The sequence below is a fragment of the Castor canadensis genome, chromosome 11 (assembly GCF_047511655.1).
Source record: "Castor canadensis chromosome 11, mCasCan1.hap1v2, whole genome shotgun sequence".
Lineage (NCBI taxonomy): Eukaryota > Metazoa > Chordata > Mammalia > Rodentia > Castoridae > Castor > Castor canadensis.
In genome coordinates this window covers 59,996,540-60,013,806 of record NC_133396.1, presented here as the reverse complement: position 1 = coordinate 60,013,806, position 17,267 = coordinate 59,996,540, and the positions used below count along the sequence as shown (strand labels likewise).

Sequence of the window (17,267 nt, the reverse complement as noted above, 5' to 3'; positions counted from 1 at the left end):
TCCTGATGGAGTCTCAGGACAGCAGACTAAGACTCTGACCTCTCCTAACCTCCTCCTAACACCCAGTTCTCATGCCCTGGTTCCTACCAAGATCTAGAAATGTGGTACCCCAGCTCACCCCAAATTGCTGTTCCCCACTGGAGACTGGGGCCTCTAGACCTTTGCCTCTGGCTCCCTCTCCCCCTCCTCAGTCCTTGCTCCCCTCAGGGACCCAGGCGTCCTGCCCACTCCCTTCACCATAACAACCATTCTTTTTGGAGTTGCTTAAGACTTTAATATCATTTCATTAAGTCAGTAAGTTCAGAGAAGGTTGGGGGCACAAAGAGACCAGGGGTGGGCCAAAGAGGACCAAGGTAGGGGGGAAGAAGGGAAGAGCCCCTCCACCTCCTTCTCCGTGGAGATGGCTCTGAGAAATCAAATATTGACAGAGAAGAGAACTTATTAAATCTGGGACAGGGATGTATGGGGGGAGCTGTGGGAATGGCCGGATGCCTGGGTTCTGAGAGTGATGGAGGTTCTGGGAGGAGGGAAGAGCCCACCGCTGGGAGGATGTGCACAAGGCTAAGGGTCTGCAGGGTACAAGTGTTCTGCCCCTTCCTTTGGGATGTGCTCAGGCTTGCCAACCCTGATTGTTTCTCAGCTGTTCCCTAGAGCCCCTGGGGACAAGCCCCCCATCATCACAGCTGTGGCCGCCCCCCCTTCATCCCTTCCCCCTACCTCCACCTCTGTTGATGAGCTTCAGCAGTGTTTAATCGGATTGAGCAGTAATTAGCAAAGCGAGATGTTTGATTACCTATTTAGCATAATGTGGGGGGCTGGGATCCCTAGGCACAGCCACAGTTGGGGGGGATGTCAGAAAAGAAATGGGGTCTATGCAAAGTCCCTTTCCCTGAGGGATTCATGAACCTACCCTTGAGGCTCCCCACTTCATGCCTCCCCTCAAATTTTCACTCCTTTGGGACTTTTCCCTGGGAGATCTGACCAATCACATCACCTTTCTCTGCCATCTGGTTAGAGGATCACCTACGCTCCCATCTTAGCCTTGCATGCTGTGCAGCTGGTTTTGGGGTGTGGCAGGACCTCTCTTTCCTTCAATCCCTGTTCTCATACCAGGAGTCTGGGCTGGGCAGGAGGCCAAAAAACAGTTCAGCACCCTCCTTTCGGATCATGACTGCAGTGTGGTGGGGACAAGGGCCGGGGAAATTAAGGTGGGGTAGGTGGGATGGCAAGGTCAGGGTTGGTCAAGGGTGTGGACTAATTCACCCATCCTTCAGGAGTACCAGGGACTGCCACTCTTGGCATAATGAGACCTGTCAGGTGTGCATACCGACCAGAAGAAAAGGGGGAACTGAGGTGCCAGCTTCTCTCCAGCAAAGAAAATGTCATCAATTTAGCTCCTCATGGAAATGTAATCAGTGGGCCCGCTGCTGGCTTTGTCTTAATTAGGCACTATTGATGGAAGCAGGGAGGGCGCCACCGCCCCCCACCCCTGTTCCCGCTTCTTCCTGGTATTTCCCACGTCTCCCCAAAGCTTCTCCAGACCCAGGTACGGCTCAATCTTCCATGTGCCTTCCAGCGGCGCTGGCCGCAGCATCCCTACAGCGCCCCCTAGCACCTTCTGAAGTCTGCCTCTCCTCCACACCCCTCGCTTCCACCAGGACGCAGCCTTTGTTCCTATGGAGAGCAAAGCCCCTCCCCAGCCCGGTCACCTTCCCCAGGGAATCTCCGCCTCCCGTTCGCCGCCTCCCCCCCAAAACCAGCGACACTTTCCAAAGCCAATCCTCAGATTCCAAAAATTCCAGTTCCAGTCTTCACTCCCTTCCCCCGCCCCGCGGCGCCCAGCAATCCGAAAACCCCAGTCCGGACTAAGAAGGGGGAACGAGCAGGAGGGCAGGGGTGCTCCAGCCCCGGTTTTTCTCCCGGACCCAGCTGCAGCCACGGCTGCCTGGAAATCCTGGAGTCCCTTCTCTATGGCTAACAAGCCTCGCTGGCGGGACACTGGGCGCCATCTGCTGGAGCAGTTCGGGCTGGAGTCCACACACCTGGGAACCCGGGTCCGGCATTTGGATTCCCCTGCGTTTTCAATGTCCTCCGGGACGGTGGCGCATTGTTTCCAGCCCCTGCCATGCCAGCTTGGTCCTTACATCTAGCCCCCCTGCAACTTCCGGCCCGCAGATTTAGTGGCTTTCCCCTTTGCCCCCAGCCCTCTTGTCTCGGGTCCACGCGGGGGTGGGGTGGGGAGGACACCCGCGCGGGGTGGGGCAGCAGAGCAGGGATCCAGGAGACTGCGCAAAGGCGGAAGGTCCGGACTAGCCGCTCACTCCTCCCTGCCCCCGGTTGCCAAGGCTACGCGTGAGGGAGCGGGGGCCCAGGAGGGCCACGCAGGGCAAGTTCTTGGTGTGGTTCAACTGTCGGCCTAGGGACACAAGTGTCAGCGTTGTGAGGTGTGTGTCGGGGTTGAGGGAGGGAAGGAATGCTGAGGAGAAGGGGTAGTGGTGACAAGATAAGAAGGGATGGTTGTTGGGGGGACAGGGCAGCTGTGTGTCCGGGAGCAGGGGAGAGGAAGGGACATTTGTAGGGGAGGCGAGAGCAAGGAGCGGTTGTGGTGGAGGAGAAGAGACAGTTGTGGGAGAAAAGGAAGAAGAAAGGGCAATTGGGGAGTGATGAAGAAGAGGGAACAGTAGTTGCGTTTGGAAGCAATTATGAGGCGACCAGTTAGAGGAGAGGACCCCGAGGTATTTCCCAGTAATAGAGTGAGTCCCAGTTCCTCCTAGGACCCGCGGTGTGGGACCGTGGCGCGAGCCCCATGGCGAACGCTCCCGAGGCTCCAGTTTGAGGCACCGTGGAGCTTGGTCCTTTCCCTGGAGGCTGATGAAGGAAGCCGCATCGCTGTAGTTGGTTTTATTGATTTGTTGGCCTAACAACGTTTTTCCTTGGAGCAAAGTACAAATCCTTCAAGTTTGAAATTCATAGCCTATGATCAATGCCTGTGGCTGCCTGTGGGGATAAGGAAGGACAGCCACAGGTGGCTGTCAGTCTATTGCTGAATGAAGACGGAATGCCTAGCAGTCCCAACATGGTCCTTGGGATTCTGAACACCTGCCAGAGATGCCTGCCTTCTGCCATTCTACTTTTCTGAGAGAGGCACCAATGGAGCCTCCCTCATACCCTCATTTCCTTTCCACATTCCACAATTTGAAATTTATTATTGGATGACTTTTGTCCTTCTTGCTTCCAGTCTGTTCTGAGGGCATTTGAAGTCAAATGATCCTAATCTTCCTTATCAGTTAGCAGAGACCTAGCCAAAGGTACTAAGAAACCTTAATACTCACAAAACAGGGTTCCCTAACCCTCTGGAATTAAAAACAAATGGCAAATGACAAGTAGCCTTTGTTTAAGGCATTTTTCCATTTAACTGGGGAGGATAAGAGATACATAGGGAAGTCATCTTGGATTGCTTCAGTGACTTGATGTGACAGTGACAAAGGGTGGGGAACAAGGGAACAGTGTCCCTTCTGTGGGCTCTCACTCAGGGACCTGGAGGGCAGAGTGGCTAATGGTTTGGGTGGTAGATCTTTTCCTAATTATCTTGAAACTTCCATACCGCTGGGTAGAGATAGAGGTTCTTTTTGTTTGTTTGCAGTACTGGGGTTTGAACTCAGGGCCTCATGCTTGCGAGGCAGGCGCTCTACCACTTGAGCCACTCTGCCAGTCCTCTCCTTTATTTTTTTGGTTTTTAGTGCTAGGGATCTGACCAAGGGCCTTGCACATGCTAGGCAAGTACTCTACCACTAAGCTACACCCCCATTGCCCAAGGCTCCTAGTGAGTACAGGCCCTTTGTGGGGATCTGGTAGTGTGAACTCTTGACACCCATGTATGTTCTTGCAGGTTTGGCCTGCAAGATGTCCAGCAAGGCTGAGAAGAAGCGGAAAGTGACTAACCGACGGGTGGGCTCCCGAGCCAGCCGCTTGGGGCGAGTTGGTCAGGGTGCCTTGGCCACACAGGCTGAGGCTACTGAGAATGTTCTATCTGCCAGGCAGCCAGAGACAGACCTTGAGACCATTAAGGATGAACCCGGTGGGTACTTGCTGGGAGTAGGGGTGCTTAGAAGTGGAGGATGGGGAAACTGGATTGGCTTGCAGGCAGAATGTGTGTATTTCACGAGGGTTTTAGGGCTGGGGAGCAGCCTCTCTTCCTCTGGGCAAGAAACGGGCTACTCTACTCATGAGGAGTCAGCAGGACCTCAGTCCTTTTGTCTTCCTCTTGGTCAGTCTCATATTTATTCTGTCTTAAAATTTCCCACCAATGTACCAGGAGTTCACCAGCCAATCCTTTCTCTAGCCTCTTCCTTCTTATTTCAAGTGTTCCTGGTTGTTCCCACCCCACTGCAGAGGATTTGATCTTTTCCTTTTTCCCATTTTCACCCTGGGTGGCAAAACAAATAATGTTTTTCTCCCATGAAGCCCATCACCATGGAGACTCAGCCTGCTTTGCCACCCTTTGAATCCTAAGCCCGGCTGAAGCTTCCTACCATCTGTTGAAGGCTCCTGCATCTCCGCCCTCATTTTGGCAGGGACTTGGTAGACTGTGGAGGTTCAGGTTCAGGGTGAACAGGAAAAGAAGTCTAGATGGAGGGAACAAAGAGTTTAAAGAGACTGCCTCTTGTGGTTTTTGATCCTGGAGGCAGTATGGTTGAGTTATTTTAGATAGCTGTTGCTATCTTTCCCTTAGAGCCCTGGCCAGTGTAGACAGGACTGTGAGTTAAGTGAGGCTCTTTGACACTGCTAGTGTCCCATAAAGATGGAGACAAATAGAAATCTCCCTCCCTTTTTTTTTTTTCAGTGCCGAGGATTGGACCCAGGGCCAGTGGTAGTCAAGCATTTTAATGTTGAGCTATATCTCAGGCTGGAATCCCCCTGTATTTATTTTGTGGTGTTAGAAATTGTATGTATGTATGAGATGGGGTCTCCCTCTGTAGCCAAGGCTGGTTTTGAACTCTTGATACTCTTTTCTTTCTTTTTCTTTTTTTGCAGTTCTGGTGTTTGAACTCAGGACTTACACCTTGAGCCACTCCACCAGTTCTTTTTTTGTAAAGGTTTTTTTTTTTTTTTTTTTTTGAGATAGGGTCTTGCAAACTATTTGCTCAGGCTGGCTTTGAACTATGATCTTCCTCCTGATCTCTGCCTCCTGAGTAGCTAGGATTACGGGCATGAGCCACTGGCACCTGGTTCCTGCCTATCTTTCAAGTACTGGGATAACAGGCATGTGCCACCATGCCTAGCTCACCCTTAGTATTAATGGTTAAGAGATTAAATGTGGGTATAGGAGAAAGGTCCGGGGATATTTGGAATTCACCCTAGGATCCAGGCGCTTCTAAATGGACAGCATTATTTCCTCTGAGTTCTTAAGTGCTCAGTTGAAAGCAGTTAAAATTTGGCTGGGTAGCAGGAGTAGAGGGGAGGTGGGAAGGAAGGCAGGGAGGTTTAATTTGGTTTGGAGAATCCTCTGGGAGCAAAAAGAAGGCCCTTTATTATTTATTTATTTATTTTGAGAAGGCCCTTTAAAATGAACATATTGACCTCCACCTCCCCAAGTTTTCAAGTTTTTCTTTTTTGGTAGTGCTTAGGTTTGAACTCAGGACCTCACACTTGCGAGGCAGACACTCTACCACTTGAGCCACTCCATTAGCCACTTTTGTGTTGGGTATTTTTGAAATAGTGTCTTGAAAACTATTTGCTAGGGCCAGTTTTGAACTGCAATCCCTCTGATCTCTGCCTCCTGAGTAGCTAGGATTGCAGGTGTGAGAGCCATTGGTGCCGGGCAGTTTTCAACTTCTCATTGTTTGATCTGGAGCCTTCCAACTGTCCAGTAACCTGGGTAGTGGTTCAGAGAGGACTTGGCTGTCCCAGATAGCCCTGAAATTAAGATCGATCCCTGTAATGAAATTGGGGAAGGACTGAGGCCTATCCACTGGAGGAGACAGGGGACCTAAAACACTTGTTGGTGAAAAATAGTGGCTTGAGAATAGACAGCTGTTTTTTTTCTTTTCTTTTGTGGTGCTGGGGATCAAACCCAGGATCTTGAGCATGCTAAACACACACCCTACCCCCAGCCCTGGTAGCCTCTTGAGGTCTGTATTGATGTCCTTCACTTCTTTAAGTGCCATTCAATTTCCATTAAAAGCAGAATTCTAATCAGGTTCCCAATCCCTTCTCTGTAATTCTCAAAAGCTCTAACAACTACAAGTTTTTCCCCTGCAAGTTTTGGCATCTAAACTTATTTGGTGGTAAAACCTAACCTGAACTGACATGAAGGTATTTATGGTCTATTTAAAGCACTTAGTATAAATATTCATGTTTTACTGCAGAAATACTTATAATAGTAAAAGTTTGGTTGTTAGGTATTATTGTAGAGCCGGCCACCATAAATATTTTCCTTTCCATTTTTTTTTTTTTTGTTTTTGTTTTTTGGCACTACTAGGATTTGAACTCACGGGCTTGCACTTGCTAGAAAAGTGTTCTATCACTTGAGCTGCTCCTCTAGGCCTTTTTTAGCTGGGGATTAAACCCAGGGCCTTGCACATGCTTGGCGTTTTCTCTACCCCTGAGCGACACTCTGATCCCCCTGCAGTTCTAAATTGTGAAATATTCCTGACATCTAAGGTCTTGGATTAGGGTTTGCAGAGCCGTATTTCAGGCAGCATAGAAAAAGTATAGAGAAAAACCTACCACCTGAAATCATGAGAGCAAGTGAATCCGTGTTTGCCCTCCCAGGCTCTCCACTCCTTCTTCAGAAGGTATTGCTGTCCTGCATTGGGCTTTATCATTCTCAAGACTGTTATTTAATTTTTACTGCATATACGATTAAGGCATGCAAGTCTTTAACTCTATATCCCTTTTATTAGAGAAGACGAAACCAGTTTACTCCAAAGGTTGCCTCAGTCTCCCTTCCTGGCCTAATTCCTGTCTGAAATCTAGAATGCCGGAAGTTCCCAAGGGAACTGGTTCATCCCACTTGCCACTAAGCTCCTGCAATTGCCTATTCCTACTTTCCCCACTTCCTTCCTTGGTGTCTCTCCTCATTCCTGCTTGATGTGCCTTTCTGGAAGTCATTCATGTTGTCTTGTTCCCCCATCTCATTTGTAGCTTCTTCCCTCTAGCCCAGCCCTCCCCACGGGAAAGCTACCACTTTCACTCCATCTCCCCCATGAGCAGTAGGTCAGGAGGCAGAGGACCTACGTCCTGGATTTGTGGGACTCCAGAGCAGTTCTGGAAGAATGGAGCGTCCAGCAGCCTGGGGATGGGAGAAGGGCTGATTCCTATGGGCCTTGACTTCTCCATGTGGGAAGAGGACTGGGGGAGAATGGAAGGCCAGAAGGTGAATGGTGGAATAATGTTAGTGCTGATTGCCTTCCATCCGTCTTGCCACAGCCTTTTTTCTTAGGGTGAGGGAGGGTACTGGGGTTTGAATTCAGGGCCTCATGCTTGGTAGGCAGGCGCTCTGCAGCTTGAGCCACTCCACCAACCCTTTTTTTTGTGTTGGGTATTTTTGAGATTGGGTCTCAAACTATTTTCCTGGGCCAGTTTTGAATCAAGATCCTCCTGATATCTGCTTCCCGAGTAGCTGGGATTACAGGTGTGAACCACAGGCGCCTAACTTTTTTTTTTTTTTTTTAATGAAATTGAGAGATCATTCACTTACTATAAAATTCACCTTTTTAAAGACTAGAATTCACTGATTTTTGATATATTCACAAAGCCTGTGCATCCATCAGTACTCTCTGATTTTAGAACATTTTCATTCTCCCTACTTGAAAATCTACTTCAAGTAGATTACTCTAGACAATACCTGTATCTTTATTTCTTAGCTGCATCAGAACCTTGCCTTTCAATTAAAAATTAATTTAATTGGTTAACTAATTTTTTTTTTTGTGGTGCTGAGGGTGCAACCCAGGGCCTTCAACATGTTAGGCAAATACTGTTCCACTGAGACACAGCCCCAGTCTAGAACCTTGCTTCTAGCGCCTTCCCCCCAGATCCTGGGAGCCATTAATGTTCTTTCTTTCTTTATGGTTTTGTATGTGCTGGACATTCCATTTAAATGGAGTAAATAATAATGTGGTTTGATGTGATTGGCTTCTTTCACCTAGCCTAATATTTCCAAGGTTCATCCATGTTATAGCATGAGCCACACAGGCATTCCTTTTTATGGTGAATAATATTCTATTGTTACAGTGAAATATTATATATATGTTTGTGTATATATATATTTGTGTACATATATATATAGCTAATCCATTCATAGTGTTAATAGATACTTGGGCTGTTCCTATATATATATATATATATATATATATATATTTTTTTTTTTTTTTTTTTCAGCACTGGGGACTGAATTCAGGGCCCTGTGCAATTTAGGCAAGCACTTTATCATGCAGCTAAGTCCCCAGCTGTTTCCACTTCTGCCTATTGTGACTATTCCTGTTGTGAACATTGGTATGCTAAGATCTCCTCGAGTCGTGTTGTTAAATCTCTTGGAGACACACCCAGAAGTAGAATTTCTGGGCAAATGGTGACTATGTTTAACTTTGTAAGCTGTGCCTTCATTTTTGTGCCTTTGTTCTCCCCAGAGCTGGTGCTGGAGAAGCTTGAGGTGCAGAAGGAAGAGTTGGCGGAGCCTGTAGCAGATGTGGTAGGCTTGGGCTTCTCTCATGCTCAAATTCCTCCCAACAACTGGCGAATTCAAAGATCTGTGGTGGGAAGGTGCACAAGGGCTTCTCTCCAGCCTGTTATGCCCTCTGCTTACTTTCCGCTGGTGGCCTCTCCACAAGTCCAGTGCATGAGTAAAGACCAACATGACCTGCCCCACCCCCCAGGCCCTTGAGTGAGGAATGGCCTCTCAGCTGACCTCCCTGTCCCCAGCCTTGGCCCAGCATTGATTATGGGTGGCCATCTGGACAGGGTAAACAAGCTGGGCACATACCGTCCTTACTGGACACTAATTTCTAAGTCACGATCATTCCTCTTTCCTTCCATTTTCTCCCTTGACTAAAGAATTCACAGAAGCTGCCTCAATCACCTTGAGAATTTGGCCCTAAATGACCCCTATATCTTTATGTCCAAGTTGCAGTAGGGCCTAGTTATGCCCATAGTTGATAGGGGTGAGAATAGGGTGGTGGACTTGAAATTTTCACAAAAAAGGGGAAAAAGGAGAAAAGCAGTAACTACCCATTTAAAAACAAGAACAAACTGGTACCAGGAGTGGTGGCACGTGCTATAATCCCAGCACTATGGGGGGCATTGAGGCAGGAAGATCTAGAGTTTGAGGCCAGTGAGCTACATAGATAAAACTTGCCTCAAAAAAATTGAAAAAAAGGAAAATAATGCAAAGAAAGGGAAAATAAAACTTATTTTATTACTTATTACTGCCTAATTACATTCAGTGGTAATAACTTTTTTCCCAGTGTGGAGATCAAATCCAGGTTGTTTGTGCATGCTGCATGGTAGCCAAGTGCTCTACTACTGAGCTACATCCCCACCTTTTGTTTTTTTGAGACAGGGTCTCATTATGTAGCTCAGGCTGGTCTTGAACTTGAATCCTCCTGCCTCTACCTCCCCAGTGCTGGGATTATAGGTATGCCCCATCTCACCTGGCATGGCTATGATAAGATCTTGATATATGTCTTTTCTTTCTGTGCACAGGTGTTTTTTTTTGTATAATTCTAATTGTATCATAAATTACAATTTTGTACTAAGCCTTTTCACAATATATTTTATCATGTTATATAGTTTTTGTAAATACTATTTTCTTTTTAGACCAGGTTTTGCTATGAAGCCCAGACTGGCCTCAAACTCATGATCCTGCTGCCTCAGTCTCTGAACTCCACTTTTAATGGCTGTACAGTGTTCTGTTGGACACATGTACCTTAGTTACACTATTACTCTTGAGTATTTTGCCATGTCCAATTTTTTGCACATAACAAATACTTTTGAAATGCTCAATATTTCCTTAAGATAGACCTGGAATTACTGAACTAATGAGTAAAGAACATTTCTAATATTTTCAATACATAAAACCAAGTTGTTTTCTAACCAGATTGTACTTTTTGCCCTCATACAGGCAACAAACCCCTTCTAGACTAGGGATTATTGATTTAGAAAGGATTTTATAAAATGATAGGCAATAAAAGGTGTCCTTTATTTGCATCCTTTGATTTCAACTGAAACAACATTTTTTTGTATTTGCACTTTCTCTTTTATGACATGATATGTCTGTTCATGTCCTTTGGTTTATTTATTTATTGGGATTGTGGTGTTTTTCTCATTGGTTCATCCATATTTTATATAGGAAATATTTTAGATCATTGCCTGTTAATTTTTTTTTGAGATAGGGTCTGCTATCTAGCCCAGGCTGGCCTCGAACTCACTGTCTCTTGCTTCAGCATCCTGAGTGCTGGGATTACCAGCATGAGCCACCACGCCTGATTCCTATTAACTTTTAGAGTGATTCCCTCTCATCTTTCAGGCATACTGGGGTGACTTCTCAAGTCTCCTGAATTATACCTTAATCTTTTCTAGTTTGCTTATTTTATTTAGTAGCGTTCTACAGATTCATTTTTTCTAGCCACCAGTTATGATTTAGTTTTCATCTGAGCAGTTCGTTGTTTAGTGTTTTTAGCCTTCCCCCACCTCCTCACTTCTGTATCAGTGGACTTTTACCTAGTATCTCATACATATTTCAGTGTCCCAGTGGGGCTGCTTCAGGAGGAAATTGCTTTGTATCTTTATCCCTTTTCCAAATCATCATCTCCCTGATCCTAATTGCTTGATCCAGGCTAATTCCTACATGTTCATTAATTCACTTTTGTCTTTGAGGCTGCTTAAAAATCCCCATTTTTACAACTCCAGGCATAAGTGAAATATTTTGGGAGGATAATAGCCCATTGTTTTCCTCTATGACACATTCTGTTTTCACTCCTAGAGTCAGGAGAATCTATTGTTCTTCAAAAGCTTGAAACCTATCATTCAGTTATCTTCAGCTTTCTCTTTCACTTTCTGAACCTGTCTGGCTTCTCCTCTCATCTCCCACGTCTGGTACATGAGTGTGGAGGGAGAATGGTTCATGCTAACGGCTCTGACAGCTTGCCTCTGTCTTCTGTCCTGCAGAAGTCCTTCTTCCTCTCCCGAGCTGTGCTGACAGGACTGGCAGATGCCGTGTGGACAGAGGAGCACGATGCCATTCTGGAACGCTTCACCCAGGATCCCACGGAATCCATCCTTACCATCTTCATCGACCCTTATTTTGGGCTGAAGCTGAATCTGGGCATGCCTGTGCAGGTGGGTGCTCCACTTCCCAGGTCAGTGATGGTCCTCCAGGGAGCTGAGGGTGCCACATAGCTCCATCGAGCTTGAGTATTATTTTCTTCTGTGCCCAAGGCCCATGGAACCCCTTTGTGTGTTGGGCACCCTACCTGGAGTTAGGGGTACAGATAAGGATAGGCAGTATTTTATTTTTGATGATTCCATGGGCTAGATAGGAAGACAAACACATAAACAAATATTTGCTATGTTTATTACTATGGATTGATATATTATTTTATTATTATAGTTTACTATTTTATATTTATGTTTGGCTTTCTGGTGGTGGTACTGGGGATTGAACCAGGTCCTCCCGCATGCTAAATGCATGCTCTACCACTGAGCAACACCCCCCAGCCCTGCAATGTGTTTTGAGGCAAAGCTTTATAGGAGCTTTTGGGGAGCAACTTATAGAGCCAGTGGAATTCAGAGAAGGTTGATGGTGGAGGTGATATCTGAGTTGGGGATGACGTTGTAGGATTTCATTGAGACCAGGTGAAAACTGTTCAGGGAGGAATACTTTATGTACAAAAAAATAAAAATAAAAAAGAGTAGTAGTGGGAAATGATACCAAGAAGGTGGGCTGGGTTAGCTTGTGAAGGGACTTATATGTTATATTAAAGAATTTAGCAGACTGGAGGTATGGTACAACTGGTAGAGTGCCTGCCTAGCATGTACTAGGGCCCTGAGTTCAAATCCCAGTGCTGCTAGAAAAATTTAGATTGCATCCCAAAGAGAGCTATTGAAGTCTTTTTTGTTTTAGACAGATAACTACTTCAACAATGCAAAGGATAGGTTAGAGGAGGGTAGACCTAGGGCAGTGAAACAGTAAAAGAATGATGTATAATAAAATGTTAGTGGTAGAATCTGGGAGTACAGGTTACTCTTACAAAATTCTTTGAACTTTTCTGAGTATTTGAAATTAAAAAAATAAGATATTGGTAAGGAGGCTATTGCTTTGCTCTATTTGGCATTACATATACAAAATTGAAATGGTTATGAAGTTTAGCATACCCCTGTGCAGCAATGTGAAGTAGTATTTTAAAAAAGGCAAAACAGGCCATGGCTGTGTCTTGTGCATTGGCAGTGATCAGCCACAGAACTTAATGGAAACGATTTCATTCACAAAATAAACAAAAATTTGAAAAACTAACCATATTTGAATGTAAGTATTTAATATGAGATTTATATGAAAGAAAACTATTTTCTTGGTGGTCCTGGGGTTTGAACTCATGGTCTCACACTTGCTAGACAGGCGCTCTATCACTTGAGCCACTCTACCAGCCTTTTTATTATTGGGCATTTTCGAGATTAGGTCTCTTGAACTACTTGCCCAGTGCAGTCTTCAAACCGTGATCCTCCTGATCTCTGCCTCCTGAGTAACTAGGATTATAGGCATGAGCCATGGCTGTCCAGCTCTGAGTGAAAGTCTTAATAATATAAAAATATTTTATCTAAAAAAAGTATCTGTTTTTGTTTGTTTGAGATGGTGTTTTGCTATACTGTCCAGGCTGATCTTGAACTTGTGGGCTCAAGTGATTCTGTTACTTCAGCCTCCTGAGTGGCTGGGATTATAAACTTGTACCACCATACATCATTTTAGTGCAATTCCAGTCAGTGCCCAAATGCCACAGTTCCTAGATTCCTTGTATAAAGGTTTTGAAGATGTATCCAGAAAAATGTGTGAAAATAGCAAAGATAATAATGGAGAAGGAAAATAATGGAGGAGATTTGTGAATATAAAAATATTTTATTAAGCTATCACAATTAAAACAGTTATACTAGGTCATGAATATACATTATAAACAACAGTACAGAAATGTAAAAAAGTATAAAAATAGACATTATCAGTAACAGTACAGAAACATAGGAAATATAGAAAATAGAAAGTACAGAAACAGATATGTAAACATTTTCTATAAAAATGGCATTTTAAAATCTATGGAAAAGAATGGTTTAGTCAATAAATTAGGAAACATTTGGAACATGAGGGTTCTCAATTAAAAATAACGTATTTAGTCTGCTGAAACACATTCTAAATGGATTATAGGCTTAATTGTATTTTTCTGGTCAAGACAGCCAATGGAAACTTCCTTAAGGAAATTATTACTCTCAATGGTAGAGTGGTTGCCTAACATGAGTTTCAATCCCTAGCACTGAAAAAAAAAAAAACCTCTTGAGTACCTGATAAAACGAGTGAAAAGTAAGACCAGTAAAAATGAAAACAAACAAAAAATCCCCACACAACCCCTAGAATAAACAAACAAGGAAAGAAACATAATCAAGTGTAGTAAAATTTAAAAATGGATGACAAAAATAAACGGGTGACCAATCAAAAGCTTAAGTACTGAGCCTGGATACCCACCCTGCCCACAGGAAGGGCGCACCCCCCAAGGAGCTGGAAGGAACCTTGGAACATTTACAAAATCTCCAAAGAGAGAAAGAGCCTTCGTGTTTTAACACAGATTTCAGCACTGCCTTAATTTAGCCTTTACCACCTGCCCCTCCCCTCATACAAATCTCTTAGGCAAGAGAAAAGTGAATAAAATATAAAATACCCAGTCCTTTCACTTGAACTTCAAGAGGCAAAATAAAGGGTCTCTCACAGTGGGATATGAAGAAGTCGCCCACAGTAAGTTAGAGCCAAAAGAACGAATTCACAGAGCTGCCCAAGCATGAGCAAAATGAGGAAAAATTGCATGGCAACCACAAGCATATTATATTAAGGACAAAAAAAAAAAAAAAGAACAAAGCATGGAAAGGAGGACAGTGACACAACAGAGAAAAAAATTCCTCACAACAGCATCACATTAGAATACAACTGAGTATGAATACAAATGCAATTTTTAAAGACGCCAAGAGAAGAAATGATGAAAGGTGAGAATGAGAAAAAAGGGAGAGTGCAGATTTTAGGAAATGAATAAAGCAGCATGCCACAAAAGTAGAGGCTGAAAAATGGCAGGATCTGAGTGGCTATGGCTGAAAGGCCTTCTGTGACAGAGGACAAGCCTGAGGTAATCACGGTGTGTGTGGAAGGAAAGGCCAAAGACATAACACAATTAGAGAGAAAGCCGGGCATAAATGAGCTAGTAGTGAACAGAGAGCCAACAAATGACACAGAATCCACATTGAAAGATAAACTACCAAGAAGTCCCTGAACTGCAAAAGGATCTGCATCTGGGCATTGAAAGGACACTCTAGTCCACAGAATTTGTTATGTAATATTTATATAAAGTATATTGATCCATCTTAGGCCACTAAAATTTGAGGCTACTAATTCTTTGGAAACATCACCTATGTGGTATTCTACCAAGAATATTTAACTTGAATCTAATAATGAAGAAGCAATCGGAGAAATTGAAATTAAGGGATATTTTGGAAAACATCCAGTTCAGAATCTTAGCAATATCAATGCCCTGAAAGAAAGAGAAGGGTGAGTAATGTAAGGCTATTCAAAATTGTCACAATGAATCCCCCTGTACAAAGAATATATCCTAATACAAATGGAAAAGAAAGAAAGAGAAGGATGGGGAATTGTTTGAAATGAAAGGAGGTGAAAGAGACATGCCCATGTGAGGTCCTGAATTGGGGGTGGATAGGAAAAAAACCAGCCACAAATGACATCATTTGGACTACTGGGGAAAATTGAATTTGGATTATGTATTTAGTGCAAAGTTTTAGGTGAAATTCTGAGTATGATAATTACAGTGCTGGGTGGGTTGAAGGTGATTCTTGCCTTTAGTAGCTATATGGGAAATATTCAAAGGTGTGGTATCTGGGTGCCTGCAGCTAACTCTTAATAGTTCAGCTAGAGAGAGAGAGAGAGAGAGAGAGAGAGAGAGAGTGCAAATACGGCAAAGTGTAAAGGTTTAGTGAATCTAGATGAGGGGTATGTTGTTCATTGTGCTTTTCTCTCAGTTTTTCTATGGGATGTGGGATGTTGTTTCTTTTCATAATAAAATTCTGGGGAAATCGGGCTGGGAATGTATGTCAGCAGTAGAGCGCATGCTTAGCACGTGTGCTTGGATTTGATCCCCAGCACCAAATTAAAAAAAGAAAAGGGTCTTAACAATTCCTTACATCTATTTTGATTTCATTTTATTCGACTAAATTCAAATAAATTAAATGTGATTCTTTTAACTAAAAATAAGATGATCCTTTTTTTGTCTTTGGCAGTACTGGGGTTTGAACTCAGGGGTTTGCCCTTGCAGGCAGGCACTCTTCTGCTTGAGCCATACCTCCAGTCCAGTATGAGCTTACTTAAAAATAACTTTTAATTAATTAATTAATTTTTTGTGTGGAATACCTGAGAGAAACAATTTAAAGGTGGAAATGTTAATTTGGGTTCAAGGTTTCAGAGGTTCAGTTCATGGTTGGCCAGCTCCTTTGCTTTGGCCTGAGGTGAGACAGAGCATCATGTTTGGGAGGGCATGGTGGAGCAGAACTGCTCACCTCATGACAGCCACGAAGCAACTGAGATAGACAGGAAGGGGCCAGGGCAAGATTTATCCTTCAAAGACCCGCCTCAGTAACCTACCTCCTCAAACCAGGCTCTACCTCCTTTTAGCCCAGTCAGTATGAATTCATCAATGGATTAACTTATCATGATCCAGAAATCACCTTTCAGTAATGTTACCAGTTGGGGACCAAGCCTTGAACACATAAGCCTTTTGGGGGGAAATGTTATATTCAAACCATAACAATATGCCTATAGGATGTCTGAAATAAAATGCCTGAAAAATAATGTTTTCTCTAATGTTAATATTTAATTTCTGGGCAATAGAATTTTTATTTTTTTTAAATTTTTAGTAGTACTGAGGCTTGACCTCAGGGCCTTATACTCTACCACTTGGGCCATAGCCCTGGTCCTTTTGCCTTTTAGTTTGTTTTTTAGATAGGGTCTTGTGTTTTTGCCCCAACTGGCCTCAGATCTTGATCCTCTTATCTCTGCCTCCCAAATAGCTGGGGTTACAGGCATGTGATACTATACTTGGTCCTACGGTTTTACTTTTATCTTTGCATTTTTCTTTTCTTGTGGTGCTAGGGATCAAACCCAAGACCTTACTTACCACTGAACTATAACCCCCAGTTAAATATTTTGAAAAATATGTAAAAAATTATTTATAATTAATGTATATCATGTTAACAAAAATAATAGCTGTTAAGCTTTTTAAAAAAGGATGCAAAATGCCAAAATTCATTTCTGGATAGTGGGAAGATGGATACTTATTAATATTAATTTCTTTGTGCTTTATTTTTAGTTTTTAAAAATTAGATAAATTGTAAGGAGCAGTTACACTGAAAAATATGGTTTTTTTTTTTTGGGTAGTACTAAGGCTTGAACTCAGGGCCTCATGCTTGCTAGGTAGGCATTCTACCATACATACAGCCCTTTAAAAAATACTCAAATGGTAGAGCACCTGCCTAGCAAGTCTGAGGCCCTGAGTTCAAACCCCATGCCTCCAAAGGGCTGCAGGTATAGCTCAGTGATAGAATGCTTACCTAGCATGCAAGAGGCCCTAAATTTCATCCCCAAGGCCACAAAAACAAATAAAAACACACACACAAAATACGACACTAATAAGTGCATCTGATCTCAGGATGGGAAGGGCCTTTCTAAGTATGCAGCAGTCAGAACTTTAAGTAGAAATGTTTTAGATGTAACTAATGAAAGTCACATTTCTGAATGTAGGCAAACCCGAAGGATAAATGAAAAGTTGTGGAAAAAGCACATGCAACTGAAATGGGAAATTCTAGACAATTTTGTCTTATTTCCACTTCTTCTTCTTTCTGCTCTTTCCATAGCCAAAGTGCTGTATTCATTCTATGCTGTCTGTCTGTCCTTCCATCTGACAAATATTTATTGAGCATCTAATATGTGCCAGACACTAGGTTCTGGAGCCAAACTG

The 17,267-nt window shown here is 43.7% G+C and overlaps 1 protein-coding gene across 10 annotated transcripts in view; it reads left to right on the top strand.

Annotated features, from left to right (window-relative positions):
* The first annotated feature begins 2,257 nt into the window (after positions 1 to 2,257).
* Positions 2,258 to 17,267, top strand: part of Dnah2 (dynein axonemal heavy chain 2) — a 110,594-nt gene continuing 95,584 nt past the window's right edge. For 8 of the 10 annotated variants that reach the window (XR_012438763.1, XM_074046937.1, XM_074046939.1 and 5 more), the window contains exons 1-4: positions 2,259 to 2,444; positions 3,890 to 4,078; positions 8,631 to 8,692; positions 11,167 to 11,337. Coding sequence is in view for 9 of the 10 variants with exons in the window: in XM_074046937.1 (XP_073903038.1) it covers positions 3,904 to 4,078; positions 8,631 to 8,692; positions 11,167 to 11,337 (408 nt within the window). In the remaining variant the exon portion in view is untranslated. Of the gene's footprint in view, positions 2,445 to 3,889; positions 4,079 to 8,630; positions 8,693 to 11,166; positions 11,338 to 17,267 lie in introns of all 10 variants that reach the window. The other 2 variants (XM_074046942.1, XM_074046946.1) reach the window with 2 other exon arrangements.